Source organism: Convolutriloba macropyga, chromosome 10 (assembly GCF_964194025.1).
Source record: "Convolutriloba macropyga chromosome 10, txConMacr16.3, whole genome shotgun sequence".
NCBI lineage: Eukaryota > Metazoa > Xenacoelomorpha > Acoela > Convolutidae > Convolutriloba > Convolutriloba macropyga.
The window spans coordinates 41,347,756-41,369,104 of record NC_134477.1 but is presented as its reverse complement, the minus strand read 5'-3'; the positions used below and the strand labels follow the sequence as shown (position 1 = coordinate 41,369,104).

The 21,349-nt window shown below is 33.8% G+C and overlaps 1 protein-coding gene across 1 annotated transcript in view; it reads left to right on the top strand.

Moving 5' to 3' along the window:
* Positions 1 to 21,349, top strand: part of LOC142348025 (uncharacterized) — a 208,283-nt gene that overhangs the window by 9,175 nt on the left and 177,759 nt on the right. The window contains exon 2 of the mRNA XM_075399192.1: positions 12,444 to 12,476. Coding sequence (XP_075255307.1) covers positions 12,458 to 12,476 — 19 coding nt within the window. The 5' untranslated portion in view covers positions 12,444 to 12,457. The remainder of the gene's footprint in view (positions 1 to 12,443; positions 12,477 to 21,349) is intronic.

Sequence of the window (21,349 nt, the reverse complement as noted above, 5' to 3'; positions counted from 1 at the left end):
TAATTGTGAATGCATCGCGAGCTGATTCTATTGGTTCACATTGGGTGAAGCTTGCGAAACGCTACGCATACCCCGTACTATACTTTGCAGATCCGTTAGCACTACTTCTGACTGCCTATAAAGACATTTTCTCCCGCTTACAGCAATGTACTGATTTACGTATGATGATGGATATTATGGAGCACAGAAGAGATATTCAGTCTCCCCTGCAATCAGCAGACTCGCAACTGTGTGGTTTATTTTGCATCTATATTGCTCATTATTTCTATAGCAGTAAGTTTCCATTTGTACCTGATGTAATTGAATTGCAATTGTTGGCATTTTTAAAACATATGGAGTGAAATTGAATTAATTGTTCTATCACAGTACTATTTTGGACAGTAGAATTTTTACAGAGCTGAAAGTTTATTAAATAGTCTGAAGTCTCACGTACAAAACTTCCCTGCCCACTTAAAATTATATCCATAGTCTGATAGAGAGAAGAAGAATGTTCACCGAGCATTAGTTGACAAAAACGTTTTACAGTCACATTGGGGATAGTAGAAGCACGTATGGTAGTAGTAATGGTTGAGAGTCTTTTCACAAGGTTAGGCAGAGGAAGTTGTTTCTTAGTTTTGTTGGTTGAAACATGATTACATTTTGACAAGTACTCCACAGCAACATGTAAGCGAGAGACAATAGCACCATGAGCAACAAAATTTTTCTCCGTAGGCAAAATAAGGATTTTAAAACAAGTCACAAGGCAAGGTATCGTCGCAGGAGCATACGAAGAAAAAACAATTTTATCTTTGGGACCTGTATCTTCAAAAATGAGATGCCAATGATTGGAACCAAACAAACAACCATCGATAACAGTCGAAGATGAATGACAACCGTACGCATAATTTTCTATTGCAGAATTTTGAGGTTTTGGTTCTGTGTCGCAAATTGTGTATTTGAATCGTTTTTGAAATTTTTTGAAGTATTCAGGACTGTTTTCGTACGTAGCTTCAACCATAGTAAGAGACTAAACTGAGTGAGTAAACAGTGAATTACCTCTATGAATTATTGGGTTTGAGTTGATAACATGGTGTAAACAAAATTTCAAGGTCGTTGTAATACGAAAATTCTTTACAATGTTTTTATTTTTATTGCTTGTAAACAAATTCTGTCTAGACATTAAGTAAACAAACTATAGCTGTCTGGTTTCTACGAAGCTCAGAAATTAAAACAAAGCTGTCGCCTTTTCCCGAAGTTCCAAAATCTTTAACCTGAGGTAAATTTTGGGTTGTTTTCATTGCTTTTCAAATAAATTTTGTCTAGACCATAAGTAAACAAATCAGATTTGTTGAAGTTGTGTACACGAATAATGGCTGTCTTAATTTCCCGAAGTTTTTAAAACTTTGCTGTGATTGGGTGACGACTTGAATTAAAATCTATTTTTAGTAACATAACTAATGGTTCCAACTTTATGGCTTGTAAACAAAGTTTCCGAAGACATTAGGTAAAAAAATTGAGTCTGATGGAACTTTCCGATGTTATGTAACTTTTGTTATGATTGGCTGACGACTTAATATATAATCTACTTTTAGTATTATAACTAATCGCTCCAACCTTATGGCTTGTAAACAAACTTTCTGAAGACATTAGGTAAATAAATAAAGGTTGACGGAACTTTCCAATGTTATGCAATGTTTGTTATGATTGGTTGATGACATGATAAATCCATTTTTAGTAAATAGACTTATTGTTTCAATTATTCTGTTTTTTTATCGTCATGAGAAACCATTAAGTTTTTGGGGAACAGGAGAACCACTTGTTTACCGAATTTCTATAGAAACGTTGACTGTTAACTTTTTTAAAAAATTTTATCTTTCCTAATCCGATATTTAGTCACTTTCTAATTTTTGGGAAATGCCTGCAAAAGACCGACATTTACAGATCAGCTGTGAAAAATGTGGAAAATCTGTAGTAAAATATCACATTGCTCGCCATAGAAAGACTTGTTCTAGCGGTACCTTATACTGCAAGAAACGAAACTGTAATTTTGCAACAAAAAATTCGGCAGAACTATCGTACCATATTGCCAAATCGCATGGATCGAAAAATCCTAACACCTTAAACAAGTGCGTTGTTTGTCAGAGAGATTTTCCAAGTTTCTACTCGCTGCAGCTTCATCGCAGGAAGATACACCAAGTTAACACGAAAGTTGGGAGCTTAAACACAACCCGTGTCCGTGAAATAGTTGATGAGTTGAATGAAGATAGTGAAAAATTGAAAGAGGAATTAGCAGCATGTCAGCATTTACTAGTAGATGTGCACGCTGAGCATGGAAGACAAGAAGTTTTCAACTTCAGCCTGTCGAAATTGGACACCAACGAAATCAACAAAAAAACTTGATGAAGTTTTTGAAAATCTCAAATGTGCTGCAAAAGTTAACCTAGCTTTGGGGTTCCTGTCGCAGAACGTAGAGGACAACAACTACCGTTATTATTATCCGCACGAAAATAATTTGCTTCTGGATAGGGCGCATTTGTTGAGCAATAAAAACGATTTACTCAACCTTCAAAGTGAAATTGGAAAGTTTGACTTGATTGAAACCTGTACACAGGAACGCCGGAACTCAATGTGGCGATTCGCTTTAATTACGAACGTTACCATCTTTGCAGGTCTCTTAAAAAATATTCCTTTGGGTTGCCTGGATTCTGTTCTTCCGGAACCTTCGTTAAGAAACCCAGAAGTTAATTGTCGGGTTTCAAATGGACATGATGTACCTTATAACGATAACTTATGTCTATTCCGCGCAATTTCCATTCATTTATTTGGATCCGTAGATGTTGAACCACATGCAATGCAACTGTTTGACAATTTTGTTTCGGCCACTGACTGTGATCCTGAAAGCTTCATGGGAGTTTCTCTGGATCAAATCCCAGTAATTGAAAATTTAGTCGAAAAAAATATCTTCATCTGTGATTTTACCATTGAAGATGGTGAAATAGTTGGCGAACTTATTCGACGAAGCATTGAACGATATGAAGAAAACATTAAATTACTTCGCTATAACAACCATATCTGTTATGTAAATGATATCAACAAATTCTTCAAGAAGTTCCGCTGTCTCAGCTGTGACGTCTTCTTCAATCACTCTGGACATTTTAATCGCCACTTACGAACTTGCAAAGAACGAGTGAAAAATATCTATCCGAGAGGTGTTTATTCGTTAAAGGAAACGTTGTTTCAGAAACTTGAAAACTTCTCAATCGCTTATCCAGAATATTGTACCCTCTTCAAAAATTTTGCCGTCTTCGACTTTGAAGCAATATGTGACAACTCATCGGAAATTAGTAACTCTGCTACAACATCATGGATTGGAACTCATGTATCTGTTTCAATTTTCTCCAATCTGTTGAAGGAACCAATTTTCTTGTGCGAAGATGATCCTAATCGTCTCATCATATCATTTGTAGCTCAACTTGAAACATTAGCAGCAAAAAACAAACGGACATGAGACCTAAGTTGTTGGCGGTGGAAGCAGAGATCAAAACTAGGTTGAGTGATATTTCCTCTAGATTGCAAGTTGTTTCCGAAACTCAACCAAATATCAGTAACAAAACGGAAGATAGCAATGCATCTGAAAATTTTGTAAGATTCCAGCAAAAGCAGCTCCTTGATCTCCAGCGTCATTTTGATAGTTATGTTGACACTTTACCAGTTTTTGGATTCAACAGTGGAAAATATGACCTTAACCTAATCAAAACTTATCTCATTCCTCTTCTAATAACTGATAGATCTATTCAACCTACGGTAATAAAGAAGGCAAACCAATTTATATCTTTTAGTTTTGGTGACATTCAGTTTCTCGATATTCTGAACTTTCTCGGTGGAGCTACATCTCTGGATTTATTTCTGAAAGCATATCAGTCCGAGGAGACAAAAGGATTTTTTCCGTATGAATGGTTTGATTCGTTGACGAAACTTGACTGTGACAAACTTCCTCCCTATGACTCATTTTTCAGCAAACTGAAAAACTTTAATCCTTTGGAGAAGGAGTTTTCTGAGTTCGAGAAGTTAATACAGCGTGGGAAAGACGAGAAGATAATCCTAAAGGAGATGGGACTGAAAAAGAAGCCGCTGTCAGGAAAACAAAATTATACTCTTTTAGCAGATTTGTGGAAGAAGGAGGGTATGAAAACTTTTCGTGATTTCCTTCGATGGTATAATAACAAAGACGTTGTACCAACGTTGACTGCAATGAGTAAAATGATTGAGTTTTATCATAATCGGAACATTGATATATTGAAGCGCGGTTGTACACTTCCAAATTTGGCTAATATTTGTCTTCACAGGTCAACAAGTTCAAAATTTTATCCGTTCGTCGATAGCGATAAAGATTTACATGAAAAAGTTCGAAGTGAAATGACTGGTGGGCCTTCTATTGTCTTCACGAGGAAAGCTGTTGTAGACAAGACATTCATCCGAACATCAAACAACATTTCTAGGGCGATAGTTGGAATAGACGCCAGTCAATTGTATCCCTTCGCCATGTGTCAAGCGATGCCAATGGGTTTATACACTAGGTGGGAGTTCGATTCTGATCTCCAAAAGCTCAAAGCTCGTCAGAACAAGATTAAAAAATTTGAAAACATGGATATTTCTTACTATCAAACAATCAGACCAGACTGTACTATTGAGAGCATCTATACAACTGGAAAACAGAAAAAAAAATGATTGGTTTAGTGTTGATGGCTTTTGTGGACACTGCAATACAATTTTCGAAGCTCTCGGATGTTACTACCAATTCTGTCCTTGTAGAGAAGCTCAACCCTCTCTTAGCGAGGAAGAACTTAAACATGGTCTCCAGAAGCGAGAATCTGATAAGTTAAGGAAAAAACACTTGGAGAAAAAAGGATACAAAATTATCTAGATGAGGGAGTGTGAATGGTGGGATCAGGTTCAGATGAGCTCTTTTCTGAAAAATCACATTAGAAAAAATTTTCCCTACAAACTACCCTTAAGCATGGAAATCCTGCTGAAGCGGATAGATGAGGATAAGTTATTCGGTTATGTACAATGTGACCTCGAAGTTCCGGAGGAGCTCTACGAACGATTCGCAAACTTTCCTCCAATTTTCAAAAATAGCAACGTTGGAAGAGAAGTTATTGGAGATTTCATGAGAGAGTATGCTGAAAAAAACGATCTATTGATGAAACCACAACGAATGTTGATTTCGAGTTATAAATTAAATAATGGAATAGTTATAACGCCATTACTGAAGTTTTACTTGAAGCTTGGACTACGTTGTACTAAAATATACCGATTTGTTGAGTATACGCCACAAAAGTGCTTCAATGATTTTGTGCAATCTGTTGTTGATGCGAGACGAAAGGGAGATGAAAATCTTGACTCGAGCGTTGTTGCTGAGACTATGAAGTTACTTGGGAACAGCTCGTATGGTTATCAGATTATGGATCGAAGTCGACACACCGAAACTCTCTATCTTAATGAAGAAAAAACGCATAAAGCAATTAATAACCGTCTTTTTAGAAACTCAATAGCGTTTCGAGAGATATCTATGAAGTTGAACTAGTGAAAAGCACAATTGAACATCGTGAACCAATAATTGTTGGATTTTTTATCCTTCAGTATGCAAAATTGAGAATGTTAGAGCTTTACTACAACTTTTTTGACAAGTTCTGTGATGTTAAAAAATTTGAAGAGCTTGAGATGGACACTGACTCTCTGTATATGGCACTAGCTCATGAGATTCTCTATGAATGCATTCGTCCCGAAATGAAGAGCACTTGGAAAGAACTCCGAAGTAATGACTATGTAGAAAATTTTCACGCTGATTGTAACAAAAATTTTTTTCCGAGAACTTGTTGACCTAAACATGTGAAAAATGATAAGCGGGAACCTGGATTATTCAAGGAGGAGTTTCGATGTACTGAAATGTTGTCTCTATGTAGCAAAACTTATTGCTGTTACGACTCTAGAACGAAGAAAACTAAGTTCAGCAGCAAGGGACTCAACAAGAATGTTCTAGAAGAAAATAATGATGGACCATTGCCGAAGTACAGAAAAGTACTGGATGAAGCAGTGAATGTATCCTCGACTAACAGAGGATTCTAAACAGTAAATCATCAAGTTCTCACGTACGAACAAACTAAAAAGGGACTTTCCTATTTCTATCCAAAGCGAATGGTGGAGGCAGATGGAATACATACAAAACCTTTGATGATCTGAAATTAAAACTCTACTTTCAAAAGTTTTACATCCGTCATCTTTATTTATTTTCGCTGATACTTGATAGATTCTGATTAGATTTTAAGTGTTTTGAGTAATTTTGTAGTGTATTGTATAACTAGTCTTGGTATTCATTGTAATAGATTAACTATCGTTCGGGAAAAAAACTTTGAAAGCTGCTTTATTTTACATTCAAAGTTAAACATGGACAAATCGAATGAGTTCATTAATCGTATCATCCTTCTTATATCAATTAGCTTTCCTTATAAGGAATGTCAGGAATTTATTCAATCTTTAGTACCGTTGATCAATTTTCGTTATTGTTTTCTGTGACGTCATAAATCCATTTTATAGAGTTCTTTGTGACGTCATAAATAATATGCATTTCGTACTCATCAAGCTCTTTCCCTTTTGATGAAAAAAATTACAATGACTAATTAAAAATAACATTGATTAGGATGTTCCTTAATCATCCCACTATGTGAACATCCAAGAACAGTCTTAATACATGTGAGCATCTAAGACTAATTTTAATGCTTGTGAGAAGCTATAGCCAATCTTAATACATGTAATACTATACCTATTTTTAGATGTAGAAGCTATACCTAATCTTAATACATGTAGAAAATATACGTTATCTTTATACTTGTAGATTCTATACCTAATCTTAATACATGTAGAAGCTATACGTTATCTTTATACATGTAGATTCTATACCTAATCTTAATACATGTTGAATCTGTCTTAATACAACTAATCTTATAAAATTTTATTCATATCCTTATATATCATACATTAATATCTGATTCCTATCTTTATACATTGCTAAAATAATTCAAGGGCTACCGAAGCGAGCCACAACCGCTATAACCAATCTTAATACATGTGGGTCGCCACCCCCCCCCCCCCCCGGGCACCTCGGTCCAGCTATATACTACTTGCGGTAATTTTGCAGTGTCGTTAATTTCGCCAAATGTGCTAAAATACGAAGAACCAACGAAACGAAGCTTGAATCTGGTTTTTCTCTGTTTTCTTTTTGAATGTAAAAATACAAGTACGTTACTTTTTTTGTCATTGCGTTGTGTATCCTGACTAAAATTGACCGCTCAGAGGGTTTACAAACAGATTGAAAATGAGTTGACACAATTTTAGCACTGTAGTTTTTCATATACAACTACTTAAAAAATATAACTGACTGTGTATGCCCAGCAAGAAAACTGGTATGTTTTGTCTTGGGGATTTGAATAATAGACTAAAGATGAGTGTTTTGCGATTGGTAGGACAAAAACCTTTTAAAGATAAAAAAGTTGCAGTTTCAATGTTGTCAATTTCTTTCCCAATGAACTCTCTTATGGTATCATTTGTAGACTATTTCTTTCCAAATATGTATTGATTGTTGGCGAATAACCTATATGCACTGAGGTAATGAATTTTAAAGTTTCGAAGTACGATTGAAAAAGAGCTTTTTGATCGATATGGTGTGATGGATATGGCAAAATAACAATCAAGCAAATCGAGATCACTTTTGCATCAGCTGAGTTATAGCAAGTTGCCATTAAACTTTTTTTTGAAGGTAAGCAAATAATTAATAACCAGCACCAATTGGTAGCGCCAAAATGAATAAATAGGTTGTAATTGTTTTCTTAAAACGGCGTAATAATTCTGTTAACAAATTTTATTAAGCTTTCAAGCTCATGATGACAGATCTTGAAAAAGTTTCTTGTTGCTTGCTTGTTTTTGAAAATAGAGTCCGAGTACTTTTTTTCGGTTGAGGCCTGTAGAAGATGTCCATTATTGCCAGGAAATAGATGTAAAGATATGAAAATGTCTTAGTCTCTGAAAAAAACTTAAAGAGTGATTGTTGGGGCGACTTTGTAGTATTCTTGTTAGGATGAAATTTTTCTCAGCTGAACGTTGCTTGTATTTGATTTACAAGTTAAAGAAATAATTTTCATTCAGTTGTTGGGAGAAAAACAAACGAGTCGTATAAATGAATAAAAAAGCGCATTTGATATCAGCTTTAATATGTTTTACGAAAAGAAAGACGAATTGACTATGTTGCATTTTTCGTTGAGGCAATATAAGGAGATTGATTATCTTTGATTGTCATTGTAAACAACTAGTATTTTGATTGCAGATTTTTATCAAATAGAAAATTATAAATTTTTCTTGAAAAAACTTCAAATATTCATGCGAATAAATACAAATTGTGTTTTCTTTGAATACATAGCCAATTAATATTTCCCAAGTTAAGCGAAAGAGAATTTGTCTAGGTATATATACTCGGCAAATTGTCGTTTAACGCATGTTTTCATTTGGTTTGTGTATTCATATTAGGAAAGTAGCCGAGCCCAAAAAAATCGAAATGCTCAAATTTTTGGTATAAAGATCTTTTGTTTTCATAATTCAAGTGTAATTGACTCTATTCCTTTAATCTCGTCACCAGCTCTACTTTGTTCCTTTTGCGGGGATTAGTTGTTAGTTTTTGCAGTGCTAATGTCGCTAGAGTTTTCTGTCAGGTTTAGCGACGAAATCGCGACCAAAATTAGCGTACGAGGGAAGGGCGGTAATTTTGCATTGCCGCTGATTTTAATAGCTGTGGAAAATAGGTGCCTCGGTGAAAATTAATGGTGCCCTTTTTTTTAAAGTACTCAATTCTTCTCATTCATAATTGGTCAAAATTATTTAATTTTTTTGCTCAACCATATTCTTGTCGAATTATCAGAGCTCCTAGATAAGTTTACAAACAAACTTAGGGAAGTTTTAAAACTTCATCTTTTTCTCTTCTTGACTTTTCTCTTTCCAATAAATAACAACAAGATTTTGAGCATCCACAATCTATGTTGGATCGTAAAACCTTTTTACGTATCTTTTGGCCTGCTTTTGCCTCTGGTAGACAACAGTCACAAAGCTTTGTCAAAAAACACTCATATTCATTGTTATTTACGGCGTTACTTTTTACGTCTAATCCGAGTAGAAGTGACGGGATAAGAATTATAATTCTTTCATTTTTAACAGTAAACAAGATAGCCATTGTCTAGGACAGTCACCATTCAATTGTCTTGATTTTTTAAAACAAATTGTTAAGTAGTAATTACTTGAGATCTTGCAGAAAACTAAATTCTCTTTTGAGCCATGATATCTGTAGTTGAAAAGTTTACACGGTTTTATCAATCGAAATGCCACAATAAGATTATTGTCATTAATCCCTCAACGTTGTTTTTTTTCGGAACCGACGTATTTATAACGACAGTGTTAACGAGAAGCTCTATCAATCTCTTCTTCTGCTGCGGAATGTTTGTACCAATTATTTTTTCAAAGATTTGAGAACTTATGTTAGGTCGATTATATAGACAAACTGAAAATTATTTGTTGAATCTTTTCACAGTGTTTCATAGTTTTAGTTACGAAAGGCAATTTTCAGATGTGAGAAAAGGAGTGTTTTGCATGAATGGGTAAATGGATGGGTTTATTGGTTCCTAATTATCAACACCATTGAAACCGAAAGCTTCAGTAGTTTGCATAGAACAATCACAAAGAAATATATTCTCCAAACATCTGAAATTAACTGTTAACAAGGGGAATGGGTAAATGAGTAAATGACCAGTAAACCTGTTTAATTCTCAGTAAAGGATTCTCTCTTTCAATTGCCTCAAAAAAGAAGGAACAAAAATTTAATTAAGTTCTTTACACTTATATATTTGCGTCTCGTTTTCGATTCGGCAAAACTTGATAATTTTACCAGTTTGTTCGCCAATGTCTATGCCATCTGAAATCTTCAATTGAAGGAAAACATTCAATTTCTGTGTCCCATAACCAACACTTGGTCACAGGCCAAAGTGCACTTATCAGTTGATTGTCTGCTAAAGATAAATTTAGTATCTCTCAAGAAAAGATCAATCAACACGTCTTTGATATCCCAAAAGAAGTAAAAAAATCAAAGTGTTGCATCACAAAAGTAATAGAAAAGGAGGTATTGTGTTGATGCAAAGTAAACTTGATTGAAATAGACCTTAAATATGGACCGGAGCGCCGAGGATATGAGCAGATGTTTTGTTTCACTGCTGCTGGAACTGATGTCACAAACATTCCTACAGCAGAATAGCGAATCAAAAATGTCGTGGACTGAGAGAAACTCCGAAAAGAATGGGCTATCACCAATGATCCATTCCTTCAGCAGATGGAAATGAAAAATCAATATTTCGATTTTGAAACCAATGGAGGAGATGTTAAGGTTAACAAATAGCCTAAGTTTTTTCTTTTTGATTGGGAACCTGATCCTGACGGAGCCAAAAATTTCATAGAGAATGAATTTATGGAACAACCGCCAAAAAAAGTCCCGAGAAGTAAAAAAATTCAGAAAAACAATCCAAGGCCAGGAGGGCAATCAAAGTGAGATGCCCAGCTGAGCTGCTGCAATTAAAAAATGAAAATTGTAGTTTTCTGCTTGCTTTTGTTTCCTGTAGAAACGGAAAATTATAGAAAGCATTTTTTGGACATTTACAATTGACAAACAGACTTGAACGCTTATTTTCTTAGTGCAGAGCTGAAGGTGGCAATGACAGATTTGCGTGGTATTGACGATGAAGTTGTTTTCATTCAACTGCCTGAGTCAAGTATTCAATTACTGAACAAAAACAATTTTATGACAAAAACTCTACCAAAAGTTGAAGATCAACACAAAAGAGATTGGACTTTTTGTCAGTTATTCCGCCATAAAAAGCATTTGGGATAAACAAGAGACGTGGAAATAGGTGGCAGCGAAACGTTGAAAGTTCGTAGCAACACCCAAAAACATGGAAGAATTGGTTTGAATGCAGCTCTCTCTCTTTTAGTTGAAATAAACGATCTGCTCCGGGCGATAGTGAATGCTTTTTAGAGATTCAATTCCGGAACATTATCTGAACTCAATCACTTTTATGTAAAATACATCATCTGTTCCGGTAACAAAACACACACACAGAGTGCAGCTTTCTTGGACTCAATTATCGGTGCAAAACTGGGATGGATAGGTGATCTGATTTCGTAATCAGAGATAAAAAATTCAACCACACAAACCACTATATTTTTAGTTGTATTAGGAAAAGTTTGCACGAATAACCGTTTTCTATAGAAACAAACCAAGTTACAGAGAAGCTATCTCTTACTCTTAATAGAGCTTCTGTAACAGAGAATTCGAACAGGTATACTTTTTAATAATTCATCAGTAAAAGTGAAGGAAGAGACGACTCTGATTATGAATCTAATATTGAAGACATCTTCAATTGATTTCTTTTCAACTGTTAAACTGTTAAAAAGTTTGTGTCATAACTAATGATCGATTATAACTATTTATATTATAAAGAGAATGATTTTTAAGCCATTTTTGAAAATCAGTCAAGTTTGTTTCTCTTTAACTGGTTGTTAGCCAGATCTGAGTGTTTAGAATTCTTTAAATCTTGTAGGTCACAGAATTGAAGCTAGATGAAAAATCTATGATGCCACATAACACTGTCATCTGGCATCCTGGATTTCTCTTTAAATAGCCATACATTAGAGTAGGAATTGAGGCAAAATTGGCTGTAAGGCCGCCCATGACAGGCACTAAAATAGCCGTTTTACATGTTTAAACACGAATATGACCCAGGCATACATTGAAGTCAATTTTGACATCGTTCGACTTTATCCATGGTATGTCTTACTAATTATCAATTGGGTGGTCCATTTCTCACTCAAATTGCGCTTTCTTTCATTTCAATCATACTTACACGTGTTAACTACCGCGCTTAGCTAGCAACAGACGATAAGAGTAACTTTGTGGAAATGTGTGACGTAAATTGCGGAAAACCGTGATCAAATATTTTACTGCTGTCAACAAATGCTCAATGCAGACATTGTGAATACATATGGCAAATACTTCAAAAATTAAAGCAAAATGAATCGCAATTTGCTTACTGTCGCAAATGTCAGCACGGCCTCTGTTGCTGCACCCTAATCTCAAGAGTTGGTCAAGAATAGCGGCTTATTGTTAATGCAGCTGATCTGACTTTTGCTAAGTTACGAAAAAAAAATAATTTTCAGCTCCAACAATCATTCCACATCATAACGAAAAACTTTTTCGAGAGCAAGCGTTTTCGCTGATACGAAATGGGATAATTAGGTAGTTGAGTCATTTAGTAAATTATTTGTTTTAGTTTCTTTTTTATGATGAAATGGAAAATGGTCCATAATTATTGTTTCAGGAGCGAGGCAACACATGTCGCATAATCTAAGAAGTGAGTAAACAAATCGCTCGTGGCGTGCCCTAAACACGAGGGCTGGTGGTAATACAGGGTTCAATTTCATGTGAATTTTTGAGTTATTTCAATTTGTGACCTAAGTTAAATGTGAATATCAGAAAATAAGCCCTGCTCATACGATGGCTGACTTTTTTGAAAGCATTATTACAAAATCTTAAATGGAATGGTCAATAATTAGTATCGAACAGAAATATGTTTAATCGCATAAATATGTTTATGCGGTGAAAAGGAAACATTTAAATTGCACAGTTTCAATCATAACCAAGAACAATGATGTCTTTGCACCATATGTTGACCACCCGGGTCGGGAAGAAATCGGAAAAATATGTAAGATAAACGGTGAAAAGTTGAATTTTTCACCGCAAATTTTCACCGCGTACATAATTTTTGAGTGAAATGCGGTGAATGCGGTGAAAATATGTGAACTTACAAAAATTCACCGCATTTCAGCGCTTACTACAAATTACCGTCCCTGCATGGATTCCAGCCTCCTCGATGTCAGCCACTTCTTGTTCCACTGAGCAACTTATTACTAAAATCTAGCAAATTTTTTTTGAATTTAAATCAAATTCACTCTACTTTGTAAAACATGCGCGTTGAATTTTTGTAAGTTTAGCGGTGAAGTTACAATTTTTAGCGGTGAAAAGTGGTGATTTTTTGTATTTTTACCGCTTACTCTAGCGGTCAAAATTACGTAAATTCACCGCTTAAAAATAGTTTCAAAAAAATCTATGATTATTCGTGGGTAAATTTTCCCTGCGTCTTTTATTAAATGTTAATTAACTTTGTTGAACAAAAGACAATTCGAAGCGCTTTCTCAGCGGTGAAATTATGTTATTTCACCACTAAGTTAGGCGGTGAATTTATGTAATTTCATTGCATTCACCGCTTATCTTACATAGTTTGGAATCTTTTTTCAAAAGCGGAGAATTTATGTAAACCGCTAAATTCAGCGGTGAAATTATGTAAGTTCACCGCTACCAGGCGATAAACGATTTTTTCATCGGATTCACCGCATGATTTATGTAATTTCACCGCATTCACCGCTTTTCTTACAAAATTTCCCGCTTGCACCGCCTATTTTACGTAATTTTGCGTTGAATGGCGGTGACACCTCAACCCGGGCACATTTAGGTTTGAAATTTGTGTGTTAGTCTACGATGCATTAAAATTGTTTTTCAGAATTTAAAATACGACTCAGATTTTTGCTCGAAAATTTGCAGAGAAACCGTCGTTCAGAATTTAAGTCGCCGTATTTCATGGCAGTAGATGCGAAAAGAACTCCAATTCGTGATTGAATTGAATAGTGGTTATGAAAATATTGTGCCCAGTACGTCACATAGCAAACAGTATTTTTGAAAATTTTGGGTAATCCACGATAGCGGATAGCGATAAATATTTGTATATCTACATTATAATCCTTTTTATTCATTGATAAAAGTTTCTGTTACTCGCTGAAGGCATTGCTAAATTATTGCTTTGCTTTTTAAACTTTTTTTGTCAATTGCATTACCAAATTCGAAGCAAATTTGAGCATGTAAATATAAATTAATCTTTGTAGACATTCATTAAAACACTGTATCAGTCAAATAAAGAAAACGTTTGTTTTGAATTGACGTCCGTAGTGGAGACCAGATAGTTATCGTGTCAGAGAAATGTTTTTTATTTTAAATTGACAGAAAAAATCTTTCTGCAAAATGTTGCGAGAAGATGGTCCATCTTGCTGAATCTCTCAGAAAAAGTGATTTGGCAAAATGTTACATCAGAATGGCTAACAGTCAATTGACTATCTTGCAATATTCCGAAGATGCAGGTAAAAATCGAAAGAAACTGTTGAGTTTTTTTGTTCTTCAGCTCTAATTCAAGTTGTTTATGTAAATCTTCTTTGCTCACCTCTGTTGGTGACATATTTATTACATTACTGTTGCCCTCCTAATTAAATAAAAATAATAAATATTAAAAAAAATCTTTATTGGAAATTAAGAAAATATGGTTGATAAAAGAATTAAACTATGATTGTTCATCATTTTTTAAATTGAGCAGGTTCCTGTATAGTGAAGAGAGCATTTTTCCCCATTGTTGATTTTCAAAATAAACTTCTTGTTTTCTGAAATCAATTGCAGTCAAGTTTATTCGGTCTCTTAGAAAGCCAATTGTTAATTATTCAACGCCGTTTTTTATTTAAAAAATGGAAAATTTTTGACGTCTATATCAATATTTATTAAAAACAATACAAGATCAATTAGCAATTAGAGTCATGTTGCAGAATACTGATTAACTAGGACAAAAAAGTTGAAGGACAAAATTCTCAACGAAAGACTCCTTTTGAAACCTTAATCAATCAAACAAATATCTATATTATGGAATTCCGACAAATAAACAGAAGTTTTTCAGTTTTTCAGGGACCTGATAAGAGAAAAAGTTTTTTTGGGAGTTTTACAAGAATATTTGCAAAAACATGCATAGTTTTGTAAGAATCTGCCACCAATATTTTTATGTAGGTTTGGAAATATTATCAACTGGTTAGTTTCGTCAGATCGTTTCCTAAACACTTATGGCCAACGAAAGTTTGAATGTGATTCTTTTTTTTATCAGTTTATTAGAATCGCAGAAGTTAACAAATTTGACGCCCCGAATTTAGTAGCTGTAGTTACAAACTTAGAAACATCTTAGGCGTGGTCAATTGATGAGGAGTTTGGATAAAACTTTATTCAAGAGTAAAAATCAAAACACAAGAAAAATCAGCGGATTTCAATTGATTTTTTTTTGTAATTTAGAAAACACTTTTTTTCAACTGAACTAAGCTTTAATCAGCAGAAAACTTTTATAAACGTCCCAAATTTTGAAAAAACTCTCAGTATGTAATGTTTTTTAAATGTCGAAAGCGTAATGTTGTTCGGTATAAAATATGCTCGAAAAAAATACGGATAGTTTTAATTTTGCATTTAGTTGCAAAACTCTTGAAATTTCCTCAAGCTAATTCGATCTTTTTTTTGGTTTTGCTCGTTTTTTTGACATGAATTTATTGTTTTACCTTTAATTTCTTAAAACTATTCTTCTTTTTGCATACATTTAATAGACTGACATTAAAATACCAATATTAACTGCTGCTGTTTATTGGCCGATACATTCCTACGAGAATCCTTGAAAAAAGAATTGAATTTTGGAATGCTTTTTTTTTAACTGAACAGATAAATTAGAGGAGCCCAACATTATTCTTTCGCTGTCATTTTTTTAAGTTGATGTCAGCTTTATTTCAATGCTTTTTGTTTCTAAAATAAGTTTCCTTAATTTTCAAAGTTTCAATGTGGCATTGGATTTTTTTTTGAAGAGTTTGGTTTGGTGCTGGATTTAAAAAAAAATGAGTTAGGCATGAAATCAGCCTACTAAAAAATTGATTTTTCAGGCTGAGCATTGTAGGCATTTTCGTTTTTCTCTCGGAATAAGTAGGCACTGCAAAGTTATTCAAACGGCGTTATAATTTTATCAACCGACGCGAACACTCCCTTCAGACATCTTTCAAAAACTCACAGTAAACAAAGATGGTTGAAAAACTGTGAAAGTAAGCGACAAACTTCAGAAAATTAGGATTGTTCGTTTACTGCATTAAGGGTAATACGTCATCGATCACCACTGAAATCGATCATTGAATCAATACTAGAAGCCTGCATGATAACTTTAAGTAGCGATAAGAAGAAAAATTTTATTTTGAAACTTTAGTGTCAGTAACAGCAATCAAAGGATTTCATTTTAACACAAAATTGCGTAAGAAATTTGATATATTGGTTTCTAGAATATCTGTAAACAATCCATCATGTTGTGCAGATAGAAAGTCTAGCTTCTTCAATGATGACGTTCCAGCTATAGTTTGCAATCCTTTTTTTCACGTGCTGTTGGTTATAAAAGAATTAATTTATTTTTTGCAGTTAGTTTAGTAAAATAAGTTTCCTTAATTTTCAAAGTTTCAATGTGGCATTGGATTTTTTTTGAAGAGTTTGGTTTGGTGCTGGATTTAAAAAAAATGAGTTAGGCATGAAATCAGCCTACTAAAAAATTGATTTTTCAGGCTGAGCATTGTAGTCATTTTCGTTTTTCTTTCGGAATAAGTAGGCACTGCAAAGTTATTCAAACGGCGTTATATTTTTACAACCGACGCGAACACTCCCTTCAGACATCTTTCAAAAACTCACAGTAAACAAAGATGGTTGAAAAACTGTGAAAGTAAGCGACAAACTTCAGAAAATTAGGATTGTTCGTTTACTGCATTAAGGGTAATACGTCATCGATCACCACTGAAATCGATCATTGAATCAATACTAGAAGCCTGCATGATAACTTTAAGTAGCGATAAGAATAAAAATTGTATTTTGAAACTTTAGTGTCAGTAACAGCAATCAAAGAATTTCATTTTAACACAAAATTGCGTAAGAAATTTGATATATTGGTTTCTAGAATATCTGTAAACAATCCATCATGTTGTGCAGATAGAAAGTCTAGCTTCTTCAATGATGACGTTCCAGCTATAGTTTGCAATCCTTTTTTTTCACGTGCTGTTGGTTATAAAAGAATTAATTTATTTTTTGCAGTTAGTTTAGTAAATCTTGACATCCCAGAAACATCGCATTGTCAGACAAACTCAAGAAAAAAAAACGATTAAGCTTTTTCAAAGTCAACATATTCCAAGCATACCAGCGTTAAGGCAGCGTTCTGTGTTAAAACTTTATCAGCATTAGTTTTTTTGTAGTCAAAATGATCTGCCTCAATATTTGATATTTATAAAAATAAGCTGAGCAATTTTTTTTGACTTAGTACGAAGAACTCAATTTACATTTATAATTATGGACAGAAATTTTTATGAACAAGTCTGGATGACTCGGAGGTGTTCTTTCTGATTTGAGCGTGTTTTGATTTGAGTCCAGACATTGAGTTTTTCTAATCAATGGAAACTATATTTGTGTACCTGTATCCCTAATAGCCCAAATCTAAAGTTAACGAGAAACTTTTCCACACGCAAAACAGCAAAACTTGTAAAGTCTTGCGGAATATTTTTTCTTGTCAGCGCTATTTAATGTTAACGAAAAAAATTAAAATAGAATTAAATGTTGATTTAAGGATCAATTTAAATATTGAAAGACATAGTTCTTTTTATCAATTTTTGTGAACAATTCTGACGAATAATAAAAATATCATTTTTGATCCTTTTAAATCATGCTAAAAAATTGTTAAGTCACAATTGGAACCATATATGTTCTTCCTCTGATTACCAAGAGTCTTCATCACAAGAAGTGGGAACTAATTTTATTGTCTTATATAAAGGAAAACCAAGCAAAATGAGTTCAAATCAATTGCGATATAAACTCTATTGTCAACGAATGCAGTTTTGAACTAGAAGAAGGATCATTAAACCTTGTTCAAGGATCAAGATTCAGACCCTATGTGCATCTCGCAAACTAGGCGGTGCAAAATTTCATCTCTTAGTCACAATAAAAGCTCAATAACCTGTTACAAAAAACGGCTCGATATAAATGGAAATGTCTCTAAAATTTCTCATTAAAATCATTAAAACCAAAAATGAAATAGCCAAATCCAGAAGTTTACGGAAGATCAATCAAAAACCCATAGTTTACTGAAAAATAAACATAATACCCATTATCAGTTTTTTTCTGAACTTTCCTTTTCACGAAACTTTTGAAATTTCACAACAACCAGTAACTTCCTTAATTGATTGAAGATGGTCATCTTGCACGATTTTGCAAGGATCTTGCAAGAGATTTTCAAAACTATGCATCATCTTGCAAGACTCTTGCAAGATTCTTGCAAAATCTTGCAAGATAACCGTCTTGAAAGCAAGAGTCTTGTAAGTTAACCGACCATCTTACAAGACTCTTGCAAGATAACCGTCAACATGCCTTTAGCTGCTGCATGGTCCTTTTTAGCTTCTTTGAAGATTAAAGAATAGGATTTGACCTGTTCTCTAACCTCCAAAGAAAAAAAGAGACCCTAAACTTTCTAAGGCCAAAACATAATGAGTTAGTTATGAAATCAGCCTACTAAAAAATTGATTTTTCAGGCTGAGCATTGTAGGCATTTTCGTTTTTCTTTCGGAATAAGTAGGCACTGCAAAGTTATTCAAACGGCGTTATAATTTTATCAACCGACGCGAACACTCCCTTCAGACATCTTTCAAAAACTCACAGTAAACAAAGATGGTTGAAAAACTGTGAAAGTAAGCGACAAACTTCAGAAAATTAGGATTGTTCGTTTACTGCATTAAGGGTAATACGTCATCGATCACCACTGAAATCGATCATTGAATCAATACTAGAAGCCTGCATGATAACTTTAAGTAGCGATAAGAATAAAATTTTTATTTTGAAACTTTAGTGTCAGTAACAGCAATCAAAGAATTTCATTTTAACACAAAATTGCGTAAGAAATTTGATATATTGGTTTCTAGAATATCTGTAAACAATCCATCATGTTGTGCAGATAGAAAGTCTAGCTTCTTCAATGATGACGTTCCAGCTATAGTTTGCAATCCTTTTTTTCACGTGCTGTTGGTTATAAAAGAATTAATTTATTTTTTGCAGTTAGTTTAGTAAAACTTGGCATCCCAGAAACATCGCATTGTCAGACAAACTCAAGAAAAAAAACGATTAAGCTTTTTCAAAGTCAACATATTCCAAGCATACCAGCGTTAAGGCAGCGTTCTGTGTTAAAACTTTATCAGCATTAGTTTTTTTGTAGTCAAAATGATCTGCCTCAATATTTGATATTTATAAAAATAAGCTGAGCCATTTTTTTTGACTTAGTACGAAGAACTCAATTTACATTTATAATTATGGACAGAAATTTTTTTGAACAAGTCTGGATGACTCGGAGGTGTTCTTTCTGATTTGAGCGTGTTTTGATTTGAGTCCAGACATTGAGTTTTTCTAATCAATGGAAACTATAATTGTGTACCTGTATCCCTAATAGCCCAAATCTAAAGTTAACGAGAAACTTTTTCACACGCAAAACAGCAAAACTTGTAAAGTCTTGCGGAATATTTTTTCTTGTCAGCGCTATCTAATGTTAACGAAAAAAATTAAAATAGAATTAAATGTTGATTTAAGGATCAATTTAAATATTGAAAGTTATAGTTCTTTTTATCAATTATTGTGAACAATTCTGACGAATAATAAAAATATCATTTTTGATCCTTTTAAATCATGCTAAAAAATTGTTAAGTCACATTTGGAACCATATATGTTCTTCCTCTGATTACCAAGAGTCTTCATCACAAGAAGTGGGAACTAATTTTATTGTCTTATATAAATGAAAACCAAGCAAAATGAGTTCAAATCAATTGCGATATAAACTCTATTGTCAACGAATGCAGTTTTGAACTCGAAGAAGGAACGTTAAACCTTGTTCAAGGATCAAGATTCAGACCCTATGTGCATCTCGCAAACTAGGCGGTGCAAAATTTCATCTCTTAGTCACAATAAAAGCTCAATAACTTGTTACAAAAAACGGCTCGATATAAATGGAAATGTCTCTAAAATTTCTCATTAAAATCATTAAAACCAAAAATGAAATAGCCAAATCCAGAAGTTTACGGACGATCAATCAAAAACCCATAGTTTACTGAAATATAAACATAATACTCATTATCAGTTTTTTTCTGAACTTTCCTTTTCACGAAACTTTTGAAATTTCACAACAACCAGTAACTTCCTTAATTGATTGAAGATGGTCATCTTGCACGATTTTGCAAGGATCTTGCAAGAGATTTTCAAAACTATGCATCATCTTGCAAGACTCTTGCAAGATTCTTGCAAAATCTTGCAAGATAACCGTCTTGAAAGCAAGAGTCTTGTAAGTTAACCGACCATCTTACAAGACTCTTGCAAGATAACCGTCAACATGCCTTTAGCTGCTGCATGGTCCTTTTTAGCTTCTTTGAAGATTAAAGAATAGGATTTGACCTATTCTCTAACCTCCAAAGAAAAAAAGAGACCCTAAACTTTCTAAGGCCAAAACATATATGAATTAGAAACACCAACAAAAAAAAGGGGGCACGCAAAGGGTTGGGGGTTTTGGCGCTACACAAAAAAGCTAAGGCAAAGACATGACTCAAAGCAAATAGACTCACAGAAAAGTCTCTTTTACAGCAAAAAATTCAGTTATATCATTATATATCATAAGCAGGAACGCACTGGATGCTTTTGTAGGACCTTTCCAGTGCTGACCAATCTTTTCACCTTTGTTTGTACATAATCAACCCTTAAACCATCAATAAACAGTTTTTTTAAATGAAATTTTCAAATACATTTCCGTTTTGAACCGAGAGAAACCTTTAATGGACTGAACTCATAAGAGAACATGGTCTTCGAGTTAATTGGTGTATAGAATTGTTCTTTTTTCTTTAAAATTTTCGGACGTCTTTTTGCAAGATTCTTGTATGATTCTTGCAAGGCAAGCGTCCGGATCTTTCATCTTGCGAGATTAACGTTATTTGCAAGAATCTTGAGCGGCGAAAAATCATGCTTCTGGCATTCGAAAACTTTTGTTTAAGAGTTAAACTTAGATCTGCTAACCAGTAATTAAATTTAAATTGAATTTCGAGTAGAGTAATAAATTTGTTGTCTTTTCTCGGTCAACATTACAAGCTTTTTTCTTAATTTTAAGGCTCAAAATATGAAATGCAATCAAAACAAAAATACACACTAGTTCTGATATCACGGCATTGAACATACACGGAAACTTTTTTCTTTTTGTCATGAGTCGAAAATCGTTGTTCATGACAATTCTAACTTAAAACGCCATTATGTACAAAAATGACAGCGTTGCTCTGGAGTTTTTCT